At 52.5% G+C, this 22,262-nt stretch overlaps 5 protein-coding genes across 5 annotated transcripts; 1 reads left to right on the forward strand and 4 right to left on the reverse strand.

Annotated features, from left to right (window-relative positions):
- Window positions 1-25: 25 nt before the first annotated feature.
- PV07_04892 (uncharacterized protein) lies at window positions 26-3,825 on the reverse strand (the record flags this gene model as incomplete). The annotated part of the gene is made up of 1 exon (XM_016391743.1): window positions 26-3,825. One exon carries the CDS (start codon window positions 3,823-3,825, stop codon window positions 604-606), a length of 3,222 nt encoding a protein of 1,073 aa, XP_016249262.1. The 3' UTR covers window positions 26-603.
- An 816-nt stretch (window positions 3,826-4,641) lies between these two features.
- On the reverse strand, window positions 4,642-5,904 carry PV07_04893 (uncharacterized protein; the record flags this gene model as incomplete). The annotated part of the gene is made up of 1 exon (XM_016391744.1): window positions 4,642-5,904. The coding sequence occupies one exon, from the start codon at window positions 5,902-5,904 to the stop codon at window positions 4,642-4,644; it is 1,263 nt and encodes a 420-aa protein (XP_016249263.1).
- A 316-nt stretch (window positions 5,905-6,220) lies between these two features.
- Window positions 6,221-8,019, reverse strand: PV07_04894 (uncharacterized protein). Its single transcript, XM_016391745.1, has 3 exons — window positions 7,173-8,019; window positions 6,817-7,113; window positions 6,221-6,763 (listed from the first exon to the last, which is right to left on the reverse strand). The coding sequence occupies exons 1-3, from the start codon at window positions 7,339-7,341 to the stop codon at window positions 6,630-6,632; spliced, it is 600 nt and encodes a 199-aa protein (XP_016249264.1). The 5' UTR covers window positions 7,342-8,019; the 3' UTR covers window positions 6,221-6,629.
- A 1,416-nt stretch (window positions 8,020-9,435) lies between these two features.
- Window positions 9,436-13,039, forward strand: PV07_04895 (uncharacterized protein). Its single transcript, XM_016391746.1, has one exon. It carries the CDS (start codon window positions 9,479-9,481, stop codon window positions 12,809-12,811), a length of 3,333 nt encoding a protein of 1,110 aa, XP_016249265.1. The 5' UTR covers window positions 9,436-9,478; the 3' UTR covers window positions 12,812-13,039.
- Window positions 13,040-13,158: 119 nt separating this feature from the next.
- On the reverse strand, window positions 13,159-14,566 carry PV07_04896 (uncharacterized protein; the record flags this gene model as incomplete). The annotated part of the gene is made up of 3 exons (XM_016391747.1): window positions 13,159-13,393; window positions 13,459-13,816; window positions 13,873-14,566. The coding sequence occupies 3 exons, from the start codon at window positions 14,564-14,566 to the stop codon at window positions 13,216-13,218; spliced, it is 1,230 nt and encodes a 409-aa protein (XP_016249266.1). The 3' UTR covers window positions 13,159-13,215.
- Between the last annotated feature and the right edge of the window lie 7,696 nt (window positions 14,567-22,262).

Consider the following 22,262-nt stretch of genomic DNA (forward strand, 5'->3'; position numbering starts at 1 on the left):
TCTTCGATTGAGTGTAACGGGGTATCTGCGATCTAGCTCTATGTGTCTCTTTATCTATTTGTGTAGGTATGTGCACGTGGGTCAACGTCCGTCCCCTGGCTCCATCACTCATATGTGCCAGCGAACAAGGCATAACTTGCCGTCTTGCCCTGGAGATATCCCAGTACCAGATCTCTCACCCGTGTCTTCCGGTTCCTCTTTCAAGCAGAGCCCGTAACCCCATGTTCTCGGTTCATTTTTCTCGTGCTTTGGTGGAAGAGCCGCTGCTCTGTGGCGAACCGACGAGGGTGTTGCGTTCAGCTTGAATTGACATTGACATTGAGAGGCTGGCTACAGACCGCGACCGTCATTCGAGGAGTCAATCACCTGTACTCTGTCCCGGCACCTCGCGAATTGGACATCCTCAACCCGTCTTTTCTCACCTGGCGCATCCAGGTCCATGGGCTTGTGTCCTCGAGGACCAGCTTAGGCCCTGAGATTCAAGCGGTCGCGTATACCTCGTGCTCCATATGGTTCCTTACCCGTTTTGCGCGGACCGTCGTGACAGGAACGTGACACATGTTTTCCCTTTCTTTATGATCCAGAAGGTGTCAGGACAGGCCTTCAGTACCCTCTTGGGTCCCATACTCCACCTAACAACACCTCTAGAACCCTGAGCTGCAGGATCTCCAACTGTTGCTTGACGGATGGTAGCAGACCCCAGTACGTTGGGCCAGTGTATATCTGTTGCAGCCGCAAGCTACGCTGTCGGGCCTTTTTGGCGCGCTCGTCGATCTCATCTGCCGTAGGACCGAAATTTCTTTGTGGGCGTAGGAGCTGAGAGGAACGCAAGGATGTGGCGTTGGGCTTTTCGCATGTGTAAATCAGCGTACTCGGACAGGAGCAGACGCAGTGTTTGTTCCCGTATAGCTCTAGAGAGGGCAAGGCTCCTGGGACCGGTCCGGCGGCGCTCGGGATGGTGCTATTTTGTTCAGAACCTGATGTACGGATCGGAATTCTGAGAGATCGTGTTGGGGGGAGAGGGGATGGTAGGGCCAGAAAAACAGTCATTGTTTCCGTCTTGAATTTTGTAAGCGTGGTGGCCGAGGCTCCCATCACAGTCTGAGTCTTGGTTTCCGTCTCTATGTGTATCCGGGTCCGTGTCCGCATGTATGTCTTGGTGAGAAATTCTGTCAGAGTTTCTGTTTCAGTGGATGTCAACATCCAGGGTGCCGTTGGCCAAGCTGTTGCCTCTTCTGTCTTCGCCCCCATTTCGGGCTGTTCTAGATAAGCCTCGGGCGGAAACCCCTCCATGACCGATAAATAAGGTGGACAAGTGCGTATTGATGTAGACGAGCCTAGAGATTTGAGTGGCTCTTCGCCAAAGAGCCGTGGGGTCTTGAGCAGCAACATGTTCGTATAGCATGCCACCAGCACTAGAGAGCAAAGGATAATGATTGCTGGAATCGTAAGAGCCTTCACTATGGCTATCCGTCCGAGTGAGGATATCAGCCATCGATTCCCTGGAACTGCGGCCATTTTGGAAGGGGAGGCTGAAGACGCAGGTTCTTGCACAGGTATCTTGCTAATGTTGTCGAATCCAGTTCTTGATCCTCCTCCTTCGATTTTTTTTACGATTTCATACCTCGCCGAGGTAAAATATGCCCACACATGGTAAAGAGGTATCGGTGATAGGCTTGCACTCTGTATGGGCTCAAGGTTCTGAATCGAGAATGTCGTGGAGGAAGTACCGCCTAGCCGTCTCCTCAACCCGGGGCTGGGAGGATATTCGATGGCGCTGCTAGTACCAGTTCCATCCTCGACAGGTCGAACAGAGCTGGAGCCCGGTCGCCTAGACGGCGAAATTGAGGTCTGTGCTTTCGATGCAGGTGGTGATGCGGCGGCGGGTACTTCCTGCACTGTGCCTATTGAACCAGGTCGCAGGGTGCCCTCTTGTGTAAGATCGCCCTCATCTGTGACGTTGTCGTGTGACTCGAGCATCGGCATAGATTCGTTACCATTGGGGGACTTCTTCAGAGCGTGTAGTCCGCTAGAGTCTGCGTCAACTTGAGAAAGGGGAACCTGCATGATTTCTTCCGGTGCTTGCTCGACCGAATCTTGGTTTGCAAAACCTTTGATGCTCAAAGTATTAGCTGCCATGCCTGAGAGCGCACTTTTCGGTGCGGAAATCATTCCAACCGCGACTGTGATGGGTTCAGGCTCGAAGACTGCTTGATTTCTAGAATTGTCCCATACAATGCGCAGCGGAGTCGTAGATTGCAATGCCTCACGAAGCTTCGCATGCTCTTCCTGTGTAATCGGCAGGGACAAGGAACGACTTGTAACGGTTCTTCCTTCAGTTGCCCCATCAGCCTCGAAGGTGGTCGTCGACCGTCGTCCATGGTTTGCCCGAGTGGGTTCGTCTTGATGTTCTCCACCGGGAACCGATGAATTGCGTAACAATGATGTCTTTCTGTGCCTACCTTTCCTGAAAGAAGGATAGGACTGCCGACGAACTGAAGCACCTGGCCCCTTATGATGAGAAGGAGTCGGATCTAGGCGAAATGAAACCCTTTTGGATGCTGACGGTGGAAAGTGTGAAGCTGTAAGGGCATGTCGGGCATGTCGAGCCTGACGGACCGTTCCTGAAGCAGGTGGGCTTGTCGCACCGCAAACGCAGGTGTGCGATTTCTGGAAAGCGATCTCGCTGATGAAGCTCAGGCGCGCAGATGAGGCCAGTGACTGGCTGGTCACACTTTGGGGCCGGGAAGAGATGAAATCACCGAGATTCTCTTGTTGTTCGGACGTTGTTCGAACAGAATCGCCGGTGGTTGAAGGTCTTCGCTTCCTGAAGCTCAGGAAATGTTCGTCTTCGAGCCGGAACTGTTCCATATCTTTCTGCGCCTGTTGTTTCTGTGCTTCCTGGATCCACACGAAGGTTCGTTTAATTTGCTCATGCAACTTCTTGCACTCTTCTTCACTTTTCCTTTGTGCTTTTTCAGACTGCCTTTTTGACCCGCGAAGCTTCTGCACTTCGTCGGATAGTGAGCTGACCTCAGTTTTCTTTTGTTCGAGTTCGCCGTATAGATTACCTAACTCCCACTCTGCCTTGTTTCGCTGGTGTTTTTCATCATGGAGCAGCCGAAGACTTGCATTCTCTCGCTCCAGCGCCTGAACTTGTGTTTCCGATTCGGCTAGCTCTTTGTCGATATGTTCCTTTGACCTCCTGATTTCCACGACTTCTTGTCGGCGACTTTCAGCAAGCTGCTCCGCTGCGATCTGATTTTCCCGGCAGGCCTCGATCTCGCGTTGTTGCAATTCACAATATACCTCTAGTGCCTTTAGCTGCCTCTCAAGTGCGGCGTTGTCGATGTGAAGCTTTTCTAGCTCGAGCAAGGTGCTGGAATCGCGGGGCCACGTGGATCCCTTGTTATTGTCATGTCCGTTGTGATGTTGTGCTTGCACGTTCTCGTCAACGGAAAAATCGTTCGGTGGAACATTGGTAAGCCCTCGCAAAGGCTCTGATTTGTCGCTGAGTCCTCCGACAAACTGATTCTGTGGGACCACATTTTGTGGGATAGAGATTATGGGTTGCGAATTGGCTTGTTTATTCCAGTCCGCATCGTCGCTTTCGCGACCACTGCTTAGAGAAGCGTTACTGCCGGGACTGTAGCCAGCTGAGCGTCGACTTGCTGCTGATGCTGGTCTTTGGACTCTGGGCGGCGTTGTGAGGATACCCAGACCTACATCTGAGTACGGTTGAAGATCTTCGTTTCCACTGGGAGTAACCGGCCTCTGATGGTTGTCGTCTCGATCAGATCCAGAAAGATCGCGAGGTGAATCCATTGTCAAACGAGCAAAGTCCACTTGATTCTTTGAGTAACCGGTGACCGTGCAGTCATCTCTCATGCAAAAGAGCACAAATTCGATGGTGGCCTCGGCCGTGTCATGAAGTTCGAGGGTCGTCAACCCTCGGTGTACAAGGAACGAGTAGGACGATCCGTTGTTCTCGAGAACAAAGAAAGCTGAATGCCGAAATGGGCGAAGAAAGAATAGAATGAGCTCAGAATAAGCTGAGGGTGATAAGAGAGATGGAGAAGAGTCTTCCGTTTTCGGAAATCAATGGGCGAAGAGACAAGTGAAATTTCCGAACAAAAGAATTCTATGGCCACGCACAAGCCAGGCCACATTCCACCGAGAGGACCGTCATAACGACCTGATAAAAGTTAAGGCAGTGCTCTAGTTCAGCACCATGTCTTCGACCGTTTAAAAGGCGACTAGCTGCGCCTGTTCCCTAAGCAAGAGACAAAATATGATGGTCTGGGAAAATCAGGCTCACCATCAAGAACTTGCAGAACGGGCGGGTTGGGTCCTGTCTCGAGCAGTCTCTTCAATCGCAGATGAGATGACTTGTCACTGCCGTTGGCCTTTCAGAGAGTCGATCCTGACCTTAGTCGCATCACCTTAATTCTGTCTCTCCTCCTAGAGTTTGTGCAGAGACTTCACGCCTGTCGTACCAAAGGTGTATCGCCCTGCACAGACATTCCTTTTGGCGATCCAGTCCAGTCTTGCTGCAGGGCTGTGCTTTGGTGGGCGAACATCCATCGGCGGCGATGCCAGCGACTTGAAGGGGTTCTTTGTGTGTCACCTTGCCTTCGAGCTTCAGCCTGCCTTTTCACCTGCAGATGGGCCATCTCTGAGAACATCAACCGGAGGTACGGCTCCCTCTCTATAGTTCTTGCCATCGACTTGGAAAAGCTTTTGCTTTCCGTTGCCATCAACGACCAAAGCCGTAAGTTTACCCCCGTTGACACAGCCGCTGTCGAGCCCTTTTGTGTATTTATGGATTTGCAAGCCTGCTTTGGCGTCGTGGCCATAAATGACTGTCATGTGTTTTCCATGTCCTCGACCTTTCTCCCCTTTCAGACCCCCGAAGCGCTGCCGGATGGAAAGCAGCTGTTGGTATCTGTTCCACAATCTGTACCAAGCAATACTTCCTTTTTGCTTGTGCTTCTTTGACGGTATACGCGTAGCAAGATCGATAATGCGCATATTCATGGCCGAAACAGGGTCCTGGGATTCCAAAGGGAGCCCCGGAATGAGTCCACCGTGAACTACCACGGCATCTCCATTGAATGCTTTCAATGGCCCTAGGCGGAGAATGACAGGGCAGGATCGCAGGTATTCCAGATGCTTCGCCTTCAGCGACCTTGCCAACTTCTGCACAGGATCACCTGCTTTTGTAGACGTGTCAATTGAATCTAGTTCTGCGACCGGGTCCGCGCCTGTCTCGGACGCTCTTGATCGGAGTTTTTGCGCAACCAACAGAAGGCGGTCATCATGGTTCCCACGCACGCATGAAGCATTGTAACGTCGCAATAGATCAATCACCCCCAGTGAGTCTGGTCCCTTAGAAACAATATCTCCAACCGAAACCAAGTGGTCTGTTGAAGGATGAAATTGTACTTTCTTCAGCAAGGCCTCCAACTCCTCTCTGCAGCCATGGATATCGCCAACGAACACCAGTCTCTTCTTCCTGGAGCGGGGGCCAGCGTCATCTGGGGAAGATTGTGGAAGCAACGCCGGATCTAGTGTCTTGACGAACACCATGCCCGGGAACTTGGGATGGCTGGCCTCGCTCACAGTGCCTGCACCCGTGGAATTTGACTTGAGAGCGGACCATGCAGATCTCCCTTCCTCGATGATAGGAGCAATGACCTTAATCCATAGAATGATCGAACAGGTTGTGAGGAAGGCGACCACCATCATCAATCTTCTGAGTTTAGGAGCTCTGGTGACGGCGACCGACTTGCCCACCAAAGCTTCGATACGCCGCAGGAAGTCATTGTCGGCCGGGGACGAGGGACTCGTCGACTCAGAATCTGTAAAATGCGCCCGCAGGATTGGCCTCTTTGTAGCTGCCATTTTTCTTGTGTCCAGATCCCACCATCTGTCTCTTTCTCAATCCGCAACAAACGGTGCTCTCGACATCGGTATCGCAGGATCACGATCGGCAGGGCATTATCGGGTGCTGATAACGGTGTACGAGGTATGGTTCACACAATTGACATCGCACAAATATGAGAGACGGGGTTTAAGAACTCTTCTAGGTCCTACCTCTTGCGGTGAAGGGAGAGAACATGCAGCAAGCTCGGGAGCCACTCTGACGACATTAGATCAAAGCTGCGCGCATCCGACGGTGAGAAGTGATCGACCCAGTGCCTCGGAAAGCTCTGACATCCGCAGCCTCATCGCCAAGCCTGATGCGGTTAGGTAGTGCAGTAACTTGGACTTGCTCGAGGTGCAAGCACCCGTTATGCCAATTCGCCGTCTGCAGCAATTGCAGTTCAAGAGCCCTACGCAGAGATTCTAAGCCTCTTAGACCTACTCATACTGCTGCTCCGTTGGGAACTAGCTATCTAGCACAATGACCGGGAATTATTCTTGCACAGAGATGAGATATGAATGATCGGTCAAGATGCTTGTTGCCCATAAATGGGGACAGCTAAGCTACCATCATCTAACGTTGTTTGAGTCTCCCAAGGATTATCGTGTCGGAATGTCGTTCAGGAATTTGAAGCAGGCGCCAAAAAAGCTATGAGAATTTCAGAAGTGAAGCCATCTCTCAGTTCGCCAGGTAATCCTGACCTCTACAAAGCCAGGCCGGCCATGACAAGAGCCAGAAACCCGAATCCCGCGCTACCGACATGGAGGTTGTTGGCGCCATTCCCAGATGACCCTGTAGCCGAAGCCGAAGCTGACGCTCCAGAGGACGAGCCGCCTGCTATAAATGTCGTCAGTAACTCAACAAAGCCACAACTTGTTTGTGAAACGCACCCGTTGCTGATGCTGAACCGTCGGTTGTGGTTGCGCTGCCTTGTCCAAAAGCAAACGTGCCTGTGGCAGAGGAACTGCTTCCGGTTTGGCTGGCAGTGGGAGCAGCAGTGGATGAGGCAGTCAGGAAGTAAGAGCTGATGCAAGACGCCTGGCAGGAAGCATATTGTTGAGTCTCGCCGGCCGTGCCATTACCCTGTGGGCATTGGGCAGCGCATTCCGTCGTCGCATTCGCCTGGAGCTGAGACGGGCATGGGACTCCGACGCATTTCGCCTGGCAGCACACGTCCGCAGAACCACCTAATTGATCAACTATTTCAGTATCCACCCGTGATGTGATGCTGCATGGTCGGACTTACAGGACTGCAGACACTTGACTTGCGGACTCAGGGATGCGGTGGCAGCCGCAGAGGATGCGCCCGTTGAGGAAGCAATGCTGGCTTTGGTCGACTCAGCAGTCGTAGTTGCGTTTTGCGCAGCGGCAAAGGCAATGAGCCCGAAGGTGGCGAAGGCAGTGAAGAAGCGCATCTTGATACCAGAATCTCTCGTAGGAGACTATAGGGGATGTCAATTGTCGCAAAGAAGAGGCCGAAGTCGCCGGTATAAAATGCGATTTGAAGAGAAGCGAAAATGAATCAGACTCAATCGAGAACGGAGGAACGAGCGTAGAAACGAATGTCGCGGCGCAAAGTGCCAGCACGGGAGGATACAGACAACCGGTGGCCTCAAGAACACAGATCAGGTCAGCCAGGTTTGGGCGCAACAGGGAGTCAAATACTTCTGGCACTGGCCCTCCCAGTTTCCAGCCCCAAAAGGGCCCAGTTTCCAAGCGATCCACGAGTCAAATCTCCCCAGGATTTCCTCATTTTGCCAGGCCTATCCAAGGCTCAGGTGTTTCGGATAGCGTGAAGCGAGCCTTTTCTCGGCGTACACTGGACGGCGCCTCGGAAGGGGGCTTCCTGGGATCCGCTTCAACAGAGCTGAAATTGAGGCTAGGCTTCCCTATCGGACTTTTCGATTCTTGGGCTGATTTGCGTGGGCCGATCCGACCGCGACGGTTGATTCGACGAGCTGTGCAGGCCAGTAAGACAAATGAGCGCACCCCGGCCATTTTCCGCATTGTTTGTTTGTGGCGATTGATGCATGTTTCAGACTGCGCCCGAGTCTTGGGGCTTGTTTGTGGCCTCAACAGTTCGACAAGCACACCAGACGGAGTACCGAAGACCCAGTGTCGACATGCGCATGCGTGGTCAACTAGCAGAGTCCGTGTCGCAGGAAGAAAGACGTAGAGTTTTCGCTGCCCGTTGATGTCGATCGGGGATTTTCATTGCTGTCATCATTGTGGGCCAAATTTCCCCCAACGCACAAACACAGACCACCATCGACCATCGGAAATTGCCCTCGTGTTCTGGCGAACTTCGGCCGCACATTCCATTTCCCCAGGCGCTGGCCCTGTGATGGCTCTAGGATCCACAGGCATCACATCACGTACAACGGTCTGCGATTAAAAAGCGTGACGGCAAGGCTGCGATGCTGTCGCGAACCACAAAAATCGATGCGCTCGGTGCAGGTTTGGTAGAGGGTGTCGGTCGCCTTGTCAAGGGAACAAGCGACCACCAACTCCGACTCGGATCGACGACTCTGACACTGCCAACAACTTCGCGGAGAGTTCTACGAGCGCTTAGACTTTGGTGCTTGGTGCGGACCACGATATCCGGCGTGGCGCAAGGCCCATCTGCAAAGAGAAATGACAGATATGACGGCGAATTTTGGTCAAAAGAGCTGTCAATTACGGCGAGTCTTCCCCGGGGTTGGTCAGTGGCTACTAACGGATTGGCTGTGTGATACTCGTACGTAGGTCGGGTGACCACTTCTCGGGGCATGAAGCTGGTCAATATCCACGTAAAAAGAAGCGACGCGAGGTTCTCGTGGACTTCTGCAGCGTCGATCCAAACCCCAGTGATACCCCCATGTCCGTCTCTTTACTTGGGCACCTGCATCTCGTTCAATTCAACAACCAGACGGGGATCCCAAGGAGCAGGTGCTTGAAAAGTCGACAGACGTCCTAGGATGTATGGCGTCTCTCGAGGCTAGGAAAGGACTCAACATCACAGTTCCTAGACGAGTAACTTCTTTGCAAATGAGTACGAGGCATATTCCGGGAAAGCAGCCCAGAATCCGAGAACACCATTCGCTGGTCTCAGTAGTTGCGCCAGAAAATTCGTATCGGTATCCGACGCATCAGTCTGTCTATATTATTCAGTGAGATCTGTGGTCAGTGACTCTCCCGATCGACGGATGGCAACGCATACGGGGCCGCACAGCATCCTACCCGGTATCCTGGTTTGAAGGCTGTGTTGGGTACCTCTGCACGCACGCTGGCAGTAGTATGAGGTAGGAAAGGAGCTCAAGCAGCAGACTCACAGACGATCCTGTAGGGTCATACATGTCACTGGCGGTATGTGAGTTCAATAAATAATCTCAAGACGCGCCTCGGCGCCGAGAAACTTCACATAATGAAAAGCGCGACGTTATCACGTGCCTTCGCGTCGCCAACTTGGACGCGTCACTTGTACCGCTAACTTTCTCCACCATCCACGGCCGCAAATCTTCAACATTGCGCCGAGATATCATCCCTCCGGCAATAGCCTGGGCTGCCAGAGACATGGACTTCCTGGACGACGAGGCTGAAGTCAGCTCGGATGTCCTAGTCCCCAGCTCCCAAGCTGATCTGAATCCGCGTGCTCGCAAGCGTCGCCGCCTTGACTCCCATTCTGATGCCTCTTCACTCCCGGAGCACGACGAATACGATTTGCCGCCAAACGAAGATGAGACCGGAAAAGAAAACAGAAAGTCCAAGTATGAAGAACGAATCTATGTCCCTCAATATGGGGATCGTCCGTCGGATACCTTCGTTACCCAGTTGACTCAACAACATTCCAGTCCATCCAGAATCCGAGGGCCAAGATGGATGAAGCCTCGGAACAACCCTTCGCCCTCGTCTTCCGCTGTCAAACGTCATGCTAACACCCCACGCCGACATTCTCAGGCAGCTATCCACAGCGACGAGTTTGAAGTGGACGAGGACGATTTCGAACTTTTCGAAGCTTTGGGTGATTGTAGTAACTCCGCGCTTAGCAATGGCAACCACGATGGCAATCCGGCTCCGCGTCAGCCTCTACAGAAATCAAACTCTTTCCGCCAGACGACTCTGCATGGAATCCATACCACCCAGCCTCCCGCGACGCAAACCCAGTCGCAGATCAGGGTACACAATTGGCCTCTGGCAAACCGGAATGAGCCCCCTACCCATCATGAGATAGATCGTGATGCCATGACCACATGGGTCTATCCCACGAATCTTGGGCGTATCAGAGACTACCAATATAATATTGTGCATAAGGGCCTTTTCCACAATATTCTGGTCGCGTTACCCACTGGCTTAGGGAAGACATTCATTGCCGCCACAATCATGCTGAACTGGTATCGATGGACGAAAAGTGCGCAAATTGTCTTCGTCGCACCTACAAAACCTCTTGTTTCACAGCAAGTGGATGCCTGCTTCAACATTGTTGGCATCCCGCGATCTCACACCACGATGCTGACGGGAGAGGTCTCACCAGCAATCAGGGCAGAAGAGTGGCAAGAGAAAAGAGTTTTCTTCATGACACCTCAAACCTTGATCAACGATCTGAAGCATGGCTATTGTGATCCGAAAAAGATCGTGTTGATTGTGGTGGACGAAGCACACAAAGCAACTGGAAGTTACGCATATGTGGAGGTGGTGAAATTCTTGAGAAGATACAACTCCAGCTTTCGAGTCCTGGCTCTTACAGCAACTCCTGGAAAAGACGTGGAAAAAGTACAAGAAGTAATCGATGGCCTTGGAATCGCTAGAGTCGAAATCAGGACCGAGGAGTCGCTGGATATCCGCGAATTTGTACACAAGAGGGATGTCGAAACCCAGGTATTTGAAAATTCGGATGAGATAACCATGTCGTTAGAGATGCTTTCAGCAACCCTGCAACCATTACTGAATAAGCTGCACTCCCAGGGCGCTTCTTGGGGCAAGGACCCACGAATGATTACGCTGTTCGGTTTGAAAAAGGCCTGGGAAAGATGGCAGTTGTCGGAAGCAGGCAGAAGAGCTCAACATTCCGTGAAAGGCATGGTGAAAGCGATATCCACTACTCTCATGAGTCTGGCCCACAACATCGAACTGCTGAAATACCATGGCATCGGCCCTTTCTACCACAAGATGAAGCTGTTTGCAGATGAAGCTTCCGGCGGCGGCAAGTATGCAAAACAAATTGTGGATGATGATAATTTCAAGAAATTGATGATCCGACTGAGGGCCTGGATCAACAACCCAGATTTTATCGGGCACCCGAAATTATCTTACTTGAAGACGGTCGTGCTCAACCATTTCATGGATGCCGGTGAGGGTGCCAGTGGGAGCCACAGCACAGGCTCCTCGGGCACAAGGATCATGATCTTCACACACTATCGAGACAGTGCAGAGGAAATTGTGAGAGTGCTCAATCGCCATGGCCCTATGATCCGAGCACACGTCTTTGTTGGGCAGTCAGGCACGAAAGGCGGCTCTGAAGGAATGGATCAGAAGACGCAACTGAGTGTTATCAAGCAATTCAAGGCCGGGAAATACAACACAATTGTCGCAACATCAATCGGAGAAGAAGGTCTCGACATCGGTGAAGTCGATTTGATTGTGTGTTACGATTGCTCGAAATCGCCTATTAGGATGCTTCAACGCATGGGCCGGACAGGGCGTAAGCGGGCGGGTACCATCGTTTTGCTCATGATGCGTGGCAAGGAAGAGTCTGATTTCGCCCATTCAGAGGACAATTATCAGAAGATGCAAGAAAAGATCGCAAGCGGCAAGGAGTTCAATTTCCACGAAGAGCTGTCGGCCAGAATCGTCCCAAAAGAGATCGTACCCGCGGTCGACAAGCGTGTGGTTGAGATTCCGATCGAGAACACGCAGCCTGGCTCGGTCGAGCCCAGTAGGCGAAAAGCCAAAAACGCCAAAAAGCCACCGAAGAAGTTCCACATGCCGGATGGCGTTGAGACGGGCTTCACGTTTTTGGGCGATGGAGGAAAGAAGAAGGCCACAACACGAGAGGGCCCATCCAAACCTCCGGAATCAAGAAAAGACCGCCACGTGGCTGCACTGCCTCCTTTGAACGATGTCCTTCTTTCCGAGTCGGAAGAGCGGGAACTCGAAGACCGCTATGTCCGACTCGCAGGGGTCGAAGACGAGTATATCCAGTTCGTGCGCTTTGATGCTTACCCTGATCAACAGCGGCGTCTGGGTAAGACAGATGCCGTCAAACATTCAAGGGCAACTAGGACTTTGGTACAAGCCTTCGAGGCCATGCGGAATCCAAGAAAAAGCTGGAGTCGTCCGTCAGAGTATGAGCTCTCTCCAGAGGGTGTCGATGCCTCACCTGAGTTGTCAGAAGCGGAAGAACTGATGCGTACGACCAAAATTTCCAAAAAGAAACCGAAGCCTCCAGCGTTTCCCCAAACAAAGGTGTCTAGCATTACCGTCAGGAGTAGCTCTATCGGCGAATACGATGACAATGACAGTTTCATCGATGACGAAGAAGACCTCGCAGCCTCCCACCTACCAGAGCCCAGACAACAAGCCAGGTCAGTGCTCGATGACAGCACCGATGACGATCTATTTTCTCCTCTACGGAAAATACCGAGTTCATCCCCTGTCCTTGAGGAGGTAGAAACCCTAACAGAGAAACGCTTCTACGTCTCCCAGCAAAGCATCGATTACGACGCGATGGACGATGACTTGCCGGATCTAGAGACCCTGATTTCTGCCAGGTCCAGCAAGGCTCATGCATCGAAGACGAAAGCCCAGGGCGTTGTTATGCCCATCTCTCCAACCGCGCGGGAGAAATTCACGAATCCGGGACGTCGAAAAGGCGCAAGGCGGGTGCTCGATAGCGATGACGACGAATGACTTCCAAGAGGCCTTCGAGGTGATCGTGCTTGGTTGTTTGTTTGGGGCTTGGGTCTGACCAGGTTGAATGACTAGATGATAGATCCCCTACTAACGTGGGAATCAATGGTCGCGCTCCGGGAGTCAACTCCCTACCATACAAGAAGCTACAAGCAGCGACTCGTACGTCCTTGCTAAGTACAACCGGTTGGCTAGGTCGCAGTATGAGTTTCGTGCATGAATGCGAACTTAAAGAGCTCCAACACGTGAAAAGCGAGTGAGAGTCATTGGATGTCCTCACTCAAATTAGTTCTATATCCAAAAAGCGATTCCCTAATCACCAAAGACCGCCGCTTGCAAACACTCAAGAATGTCTCCTATACAAATTGACCTTACCTCACAGCCGTGTGAATGACCCTTTTCCCTCAAGTTACCCTGATTACGAGCTTCCCAACTTGTCGACCCTGCCAGATGTCTTCGATTGCCTCGTCGGCGTCCGTAAAATCGTAGACTTTGTCTATAATGTCTTTGAATCTCATTTGCGTCGCAGACAAAGCGGCACAGAGGTCTTCCTGCTCGAGTTTTGAGCCGCCATTTATGCCCCTACTTGGACTTAGTTCCTGCAGTGGTATGTAGCGATGTCGCTACGAGGGGTAATGCTCTCTCACCTCAAGTTGATTCTTCGATCGATGAGAAGCGGGAGAAACTCGGCCAGGTCCTCGAGGCTTTGCTTGCTCAGATACCCGACTTGGCTGATCGTCCCGCCTCGCCGAGTACATTTCATGCTCTTGACCAAGGTTTGCGTGCCTCCGATCTCCACGACTAGATCAACACCGGCGCCGCCTGTAAGTTCCAGGACCTCTTCATGCCACTGGGGATTTGTTGCGTAGTTGGTGGTGAATATCGGGGGGTCGGAGAACTGCTTTCTGATCCTCTCCAGTTTGGCGTCGCTCGACGAACTGAGAATCACCTTGAGCCCGGCGGCGCGAGCAAGTTTCAGCGCAATCATCGCAACGCCCCCGGTGCCTCCACCGTCTTCGTTAGTAGAGTTTTGCTCTCCCAAGGGGCTGAAGCTGACGGACCTTGGATCAACACGCTTTTTCCCACGCCAATGTCTTTCAAAGCCGTCCACGCCGTGACCCCGGCGCAGGGAATGAGGCAGGCTTCGACCCAGTCCAGATGATCCGGCAGTTTGGTGAGCTTTTCCTCCGCGAAGACCAGGTAGTCTGCCAACACTCCATCCTCGTCGGCCGCCAACCACGACCGTGTCGACTCGCGCCCGGTGAGATTCTCCGTGTCGATGATAGGCGCCACCCTGTCTCCAATCTTGAGCGTCCTCACGCCTTCGCCAACGGCTATGATCTCTCCGGCCGCGTCGTTGCACGGTATGCCATGTGGCGTCACCGGCCACGGGTTGCCGCCGTTGGCAATGTTGGCGTCTCTGTAGTTGAGAGAGACAGCGTAGACCTTTATCAACACCGAGGTCGCAGTAAGGGGCAGAGGTAGTGTCTCTGTCCCGAGCTGCACCCTCGGTGTCCCTGGAGTATAGTCGTCAGTCCGGCGATAGGCTTTGCGGGAAGTGATTGGGACGTTGGCCATGCTTTGCGTTTTCCCGGGACTTTTCTTGCGGGAACTTGAATAAGATTCAACTCTGAAATGATCACAAGTCTTTGGCCTTTGTACTTGGGATAGACCTAGTCGTGGACCCGACAACTGCGTAAACGTATTAGAGCCCTTTGCGACCACCTGGCGGACTTTTGCGCCGAGTTCGGTCATGGTCGCGAAGATCATGATGCTTGTTTCGACCGTTTCCCTTCCGCAAATAGAGCTAGCATCCGCAGTTCTCGCAGGAAAACCAGTCAGCACCGCAAACCATGTTCAACTGGGGAATTCGGATCGCCGCCTCACATGTCGAAACTCCATTGTGGCCCACGCTTACCAATCCGAAAAGGCAAAGCAACGACGGTGTTCAATTTCTTTCCCTACCTTTGCATGAGATGTCTAGGTGGAGTCTGAGAAAGGCGTACTGCACTGCCTGATTAAAACTAATTGGGGTTTTGCCTGCCCTGTAGGGCTTGTGGATCTTTGGAGACCAATTGTGGCCGCGTACTCGCTACGCCGTCTTAAATCAAGCCGGCGTTCCCTTGATGGTGGTATTACCAGGATCCTACCATGATAGTCTATCCTTGTCTACTATGGTGCCTAGGAATGGGCCACAACCGGCATGATGTTCCTTCTTGGAGTGATGCATCGCTCTGTCGCATCGCTTAGAGAGTCGCTGACGCACCCCGAGCGTTGCGGACCACCAGCTCCGCGCATCGGATCCCAATCAGGTACGCATTGATTTGCGTGTGATTGCAAGTCAAGATCGGGCAGACACTCATGTCGGCGACTCTCAACCCCCGCGTCCCAACGACCTCGAATTTATTGTCCACAACGCGCCGAGGATCACCGTGTCGACCCATCACGCAGCTCCCCATGCTGTGAAACCCCTGGGTCAAGTTATCCCTGATGAAGCCGTCCAGAGCTTCCTCAGACTCTCCCGAAGGCGCTAACAATGGTTTCTGGATGATTCTCGACAGCGCATCTGTGTGAGTGAGGTTCAATATCTCCCGCACCGTCTCGATCGCGACTCGTCTGTCCAGCGGGTGGGTCAGATACTGCGGGTCGATCGCTGGCAGATCATAGGGGTTGCGGCTTCGCAGCTTGAGCCTCCCTCGACTCAGGCAATTCTGGTTCAAGCCCTCGACGACAAGGACACTCTCGTCCGGCGCACAGGGGCCGGTATAAAACAGAGGGCCGGAGTGCATCCATATCTCCGTGCTCGGCCTAGTTGGCTCTTGTAGGTATTCCCGGGTCGACTTATCCAAAGCATGGAATTCGGATGACGAAAGAACTGCCTCCAGACGCGGAAAGATCAGGGCCGCGCTTGCACCAAAGACGGACAGAGGACCTGTCTTCGTAGAGGCATATTCGGCCTCGGCGGCTCGAAGCTGTTCGGAAGAGTTCAGCAACTGATTGTGGCCGGCAACTTCGGGCGATATCGTGTACTCGCAGGCAAAGGCGCTGTGATCGCGGATCCCTTCTCCAACCCCGGGTAGATCGACCACGACAGGTATTCCCAGCTCTTCCAGCTGACCTCTGGGGCCGACGCCAGACAATAAAAGCAGCTGCGCGGATTGAAAAGTCCCTGCTGTAATGATTACCTCTCCTCTTACTCTCACTTGCAATTTCGCTGGAGATTGTCCCGCCAATGGTCTTGATGGTATCAGCTCCACCCCATGTGCTCTGTTGTCCCTGAAGATGATGCGCGAGCACAAGGTATCAAGTGTGACTGTCAGGTTAGGAAGATTGCGCCTTTGCTGTTCGTCGAGGAAAGCGTTGGCGCTGGTCACACGTACGCCATCTCGCACACTAAATTGTGCGACTGAAAAGCCGACTGGATCGCCGTCGTTGTTGTCAGCATTGAGCCGATGCCCTGCTTGCTCTGATGCCTGTAGGCAATGGATAATCATATCCTGCCACACCGTGTTGAACTGCACAGCAATGGGTCTACCAGCCAAAAGCGACAATGGTCAGCATCTAATTCCCACTTGACAACAATTCCAGACTTGCCCATTCTTGCCATGAGATCCAGGCGTCGGATTAGCATATCTTTCCATTGCCGCTGGACAGTTTGGCCTAAAGTCCTCGAGCTTTATCGGCAGTATGTTAGATCTTCTGCATTTCGTGACAAAAATACGGTCCATGGAGAGATTACTTGGTTCAGTATTTGCTTCACGTTTTCCCAGCGCCACCACGAGTCGTCGACCAACCCAGCCCAATCGTCATAGTCAGCGGAAGAACCTTTGACCCAAGCCATAAAGTTGTTCGCTCTTTGAGAGGGTTTTTAGTAGCGACCACGACGGGACAGGAAGCAAAGTCACTCACGAGCAGCCACCAAGGCCTTTGCCTCGAGGGTACACAATTTCTCGATCTCGCAATTCCCGCTGGGGAGCAGTACGATAAAGCCAGTTGCCATCGGGACTTCCAAATTTGGGCTTGGTCAGGCCAGGTACGAGGTTGTCTGGATCTGCCGAATCATCTGGGCCGGCCTCGACCAGCAGAACCCGAGCATCTGGGAGTTCCGTGGCCAATCTGGAAGCGATGAGACATCCAGAAGTCCCACCTTGCGAAGGATCTTAGCCTTGTCGTTGATACATGCCTCGAGTCTTACCTCCCACGACAACATAGTCGAAATCGGTGTCTTTCAACGCCTCGAAATTGTGCATACTGATCTTGTGGAAGGGCTGACACGCAACAATAGGAAATTAAGCAGAGAAAACATGCACGTAACAGCGATCCGTTTTAGCGTCCTTTTGAGATAGTGATTGAAGCAGAGAGTTGTCAAGAGAGAACACGTCCTAAGAGTCTTTTGGAGCGGCTAATCTAGAAGGCACAAACCTGTCCTTGATAGTATTGCAGGATAACCCTGATTGAGTAATTCGTATATCGCTCGATATCATCTCAACTACCTGTTGCGGCTTCGAGATTCTATTGCTGGTCGTGGTCTGATAAGGGGGAATGCTGATATCAGTCCATCCGAGCTGTCACGAAAATGGATCGGGTATCTACCACTCGGTAATCGCGACTGGGGGTTTTGTCATGGTGTGCCGGTACCTTGCGGAAAGCCCAATACCAAAGAAGAAAAGTGGAGGGGATAGGTGGAGGGGATAAGTGGGGGGGCTTAAGTGGAGGATACAACGTAGACGATATACTTGGACGTGCGATGTATCCGAGGCTCGCAAGCAAAGAGTGCACGCGGGGTGCATGCGGGGAGGACAACCGAGCCAGTATTAGAGGGAGTTATAAGCAACAGACAACGTGGGAAGTTCCACGAGGTACCTAGGTAGGCGTGTAGGGTGGGGAATACCTCAAGTAGAGTCCAACCGATATCGCAGCAAGGATTTCCAGCGGTGGGACGACTGCTTTCAACTACAGCTTGAGGTCGCGCATTCCACACAGTTTTCTCTATCCCGGCACATTATATCTGAATAGAACGGTGCTGCATCGACTATCATGGGTTCGATCGAGACAAGCACATATACGCCTCAGACCGAGGGTTCCTTCGACGAATCCAAGAAAACACACCTTCACCTTCATGCCGCTCCACATGATCTCCTCTGTAAGACACTCGGCCTCTCATGACTCGGTAGTATCCATGCTAAATTCCCACAACAGCCGCCGTAGAAGCAGGCACGGTCGAGGCACGAGAGGAGCCCAAATTCCTGCATGGCTGGAACATCAAGCTCGAGAAGGCCCTCGGCGTCGAGGCTCGGGGCATCGAGCGGGTTCCTGAGAGCGAACGGCCAGAAAGAGCCACCTTTGGCGACTTCGTCCAGATCATCCTTATCTGGTTCTCGGCCAACCTGACGGCGAACAACATGGCCCTCGGCCTCCTCGGGCCTCTGGTCTTTGAACTCGGCCTGACCGAGGGCATGCTGATCGGGGCCTTTGGGACGATTGCAGGCTCCATTGGCACTGCGTACATCTCGACCTTTGGCCCTCTCAGCGGCAACAGGACTCTGGTGGTCGCGAGGTACACCATGGGCTGGTGGCCCTCCAAGATCGCGGTGCTTTTGAACATCGTCATCATGCTCGGTTATGGCCTTGTCGACTGTCTCATCGGCGGACAATTGCTCTCGGCTGTGGCCAACGGTTCTTTGACGGTCATAGTGGGCACCATCATCGCGGCTGTCATCTCGCTCGTCGTGGCGTTGTTCGGTATCAAGCTCTTCCACATATATGAGCGCTACGCTTTCATCCCGCAAATCCTTGTACTGTTTATTTTGATCGGCGTCGCGGGACCCAAATTCAACGCCGGGAGCTCCTCTGTCGGTCCTAGTGAGGTGAAGATCGCGGATAGGTAAGCCCCATGCTTTTAGTTTTAACTTGTATGCCGGCGGTTAACACGCATTCTAGAATCAGCTTCTTTTTCCTCACGGCCTCAGCGCCCCTGGCTTGGTCACCAGCCGCCTGCGACTTCTTCGTATACTTTCCGCCTAGCTGCTCGCGCTGGAAGGTCTTCGGCAGCACACTGCTTGGTCTTGGACTGGCTTCGGCCACTGTGGTCGTCATCGGAGTCGGCCTTGGGAGTGGCACGCTTGTCGATACCGAATGGTCCGATGCCTACGACGTGTCTGCTGGTGCCTTGATCGTCCAGTCACTCCGACCATTGGGTTCATTTGGCGACTTTTGCGCAGTGATTCTGTCGCTGGGGGTAATCTCCAACAACATCCCAGGAACTTACTCGGCGGCTCTAAGCTTCCAGCTACTAGGACGCTGGTTCCGCCGTATCCCTCGATGGCTCTGGGTCATTGTGAGCGTTGTGATCTACACGGTCTGTGCGTGTGTTGGACGGAATCAACTGTTTGATATCTTTCAGGACTTTCTGGCGTTGATGGGCTATTGGACGATCATGTGGTGCACCATGACACTTTGCGAGGAGCTGATTTTTAGGAGAAAAGTTGGGTACAATTGGGAGGACTGGAGCACACCGAGTCGCTTGCCGCTAGGACTGGCTGCATTCACGGCTTTTTGTATCGGCTGGGTCGGGGCTGTATTGTGTATGTGGCAGGTGTACTTTACTGGGCCCATTGCGAAAATGGTGGGTGATGGGATTGACTTGGGATTTCCTGTGTCGGCAGCGTGGACGGGATTGTGCTATCCTCCACTTCGTTGGATCGAGCTGAAGTATTTCAAACGGTGAGCGGAGGAGGTTGCATGTAATTGTTTATGGAGATAAAGCCATGTCACAGGTGTAGATTTGCTGAGAGCCAATGTAGAGATAACGAGCCATTGTTCATCAGAGAGTCGTGGTCATCCGGCACAACAGTTCTCAGCTCATTACCTTTGCCTCAATGGCTTGTTCTCCGAGCTAAGACAGCGCCTTGGTATAATGTATAATCTTCCCACATAAAGCCTCCTGCTCGGAAATGCTCGCGACAATGCTTGAGGCTTCTCTATCGACGGACAGTAACATGTGACTAACTCACACGCATAGACCATGTCCCGCATCCATTGATTCAGAGACAGCGACTGATCACTTGATTCAGTGTCCCAATAACATTGGCATCACGCTGAGTATCATGCAAGCTTTGGCAAGAAAAATGTTGAAGAGATACAGATGGCTCGGGCAACAGCAACTAGGTAGCTCGCCTTCTGGAACAATTGAAAGAAGCCATGAATTCACATCGACAGCCTTTTTATGATATATGGCAATCCAAGATCAGAGAAAATTCAAATTAGGCGGTGTTGCTGTTACATCGCGTTGGCTTCTTGAGGAATTTGTTCTGTACGAGCAGCCATCAGCATCCTTGGTTCCTCGCCCACCCTTGCCTGGAGAATACGTGGACAGAGAGGCGGCGGCCCGGAGCTCAAACCAAAAGAACATCTGCCAAGAATGGCCCCAGCTGGTCTCTCCGGGGTTGGGACGAGGTAGGAATGAGGATCATCCAGTACTGTCTCTCCCCACTCTCCTATATTACCAAATAGAGAAACGACGCCAAGTCATGTGTACAGCCCCCCATTATACTCCGTAGGGGTCATGTATACTGACGGACAGAAACTGGAAAGGCCGTGAACGTACTTGTACCGTGTCACCCACTCCGTTGCACCTTTCTTAAGCCTCTTGATTGCAATCATTGGTTTAGAGCAGTGTGTCTAGCATCCTTAGTACACCGCACGCGTCCGAGCAATACTTCGAGAACACTGTTTGCAAGAACCATGGCAGGCAATGGCGCATCACAGAGTGTTTTTTCCCTTCTGGACACCGACCTCTACAAGCTGAACATGCAATGCGCTGTGCTGAAGTATTTCGCCTCCGTCCAGGTCGAATACTTCTTCACAAACCGCACACCGCAGATGCGACTCAGCCGATGTGCTGCGGAGTGGCTGCGAGGACAAATCGACCAACTTGAGAACGTGAGCCTCACGCAGAGCGAGCTCGAGTACCTACGGAGCCACTGCGGATATCTGCACGAGGACTACCTGCGCTACCTGCAATCGTTCCGTCTGCGCCCGAAGGAGCAGGTCCACCTGTCGTGGAAGCCCGTTGACGACGACTTTGTCGACATTGACATCCGCATCAAAGGCTTATGGGTCGAGACTATTTTGTACGAGATCCCGGTGCTGGCGTTGACAAGTGAGGCATATTTCAGGTTCGTGGACCGAGACTGGAGCCACGAGAACCAGGAGCAGCTTGCCTACGAGAAGGGCACTCGCCTGCTGCAGGCGGGATGTACGGTCTCGGAATTTGGCACGCGAAGACGGCGCGACTTTAAAACCCAGGACCTCGTCGTCGGTGGACTTGTCAGGTCCATGCGCGACAACAGCGGACTACCTGGCCGGCTCGCAGGCACGAGCAATGTCTATTTTGCCATGAAGCACGGGATTGCCCCGATCGGCACTGTAGCTCATGAGTGGTACATGGGCATCGCCTCCATCACCTCCGACTACGAGCATGCCAATGAGCTCGGTTTGAAGTATTGGCTGGATTGCTTTGGGGTAGGCGTCATGGGAGTCGCCCTCACCGACACGTTCGGGACCCCGAACTTCTTTCAAGCCTTTAAGAAACCCGTGACCCCAGTCAATGGGTTCATGAATGGATTACACAAATCCTCCAACCACTCTCCGAAGCCCTCGAAGGAGCCTCTTTACGCTGAGGTGTACGAGGGCATCCGCCAAGACTCTGGAGACCCTATACAGTATGTGAAGATGGCAAAGGAGTTCTACGACTCCGTTGGCGCCATGCCCCGGTCCATCACCTTTTCCGACTCCCTCAATGTGGAGAAGTGCATAAAATACAAGGAGGTGGCCGAGCAGCACGGCTTCCAACCGTCCTTCGGCGTGGGGACCTTTTTCACCAACGATTTCCAGCGCAAATCAGACCCGTCCCAGAAGTCGAGGCCGCTCAATATCGTGATGAAGTTACGTGCGGCGGGCGGCAGACCTTGCATCAAGCTTTCTGACAACGTCGGCAAAACGACGGGAGACGAAGCCCTGGTTCAGGATGTGAAGAGACGACTCGGGTACCAGGCGGACAGCAACTGCGTAATTGACGAAAGCCGCCGGTGGTAAAACTTGTCCTTCTAAGCCTATACAGGAAGGATATGGTTTGCCCCAGCACAGATCGACTAGCGTAGACGATCCGCTGTCACGTATAAAGCGGGACTTTATCCAAAAATAAACAAACTTGAAAGATGACAAGCCATGCAACAATGGTTATTTTCAAAACCCATAAATTTCGAAGGGAAACTAAAATCGGTTATAGCGAACATCCATATTCAGACGGTCAAAACTCGCCTTTTAAGAAGCGACTTCCATTGGCTGATTGCTTGCCTGTCTGCTTTGCGAAAACCCTTCTTAGATCTCCCCAGCTGGACAGGAGCTACATATGAAGATGTTGACGAGAAATACTGCTGTATTAGGGCTA

This window comes from Cladophialophora immunda (genome assembly GCF_000835495.1).
Source record: "Cladophialophora immunda strain CBS 83496 unplaced genomic scaffold supercont1.3, whole genome shotgun sequence".
Taxonomy (NCBI): domain Eukaryota; kingdom Fungi; phylum Ascomycota; class Eurotiomycetes; order Chaetothyriales; family Herpotrichiellaceae; genus Cladophialophora; species Cladophialophora immunda.

Excerpts from the sequence above, each read along its gene's own strand:
- PV07_04894 (XM_016391745.1), bottom strand. The coding sequence starts at position 7,341 with ATGCGCTTCTTCACTGCCTTCGCCACCTTCGGGCTCATTGCCTTTGCC. Across the intron at positions 7,114-7,172 it reads AGTCAAGTGTCTGCAGTCCT|GTGGTTCTGCGGACGTGTGC; the intron begins GTAAGTCCGACC and ends TTGATCAATTAG. Across the intron at positions 6,764-6,816 it reads CGGTTCAGCATCAGCAACGG|CAGGCGGCTCGTCCTCTGGA; the intron begins GTGCGTTTCACA and ends CGACATTTATAG.
- PV07_04895 (XM_016391746.1), top strand. The coding sequence starts at position 9,479 with ATGGACTTCCTGGACGACGAGGCTGAAGTCAGCTCGGATGTCCTAGTC.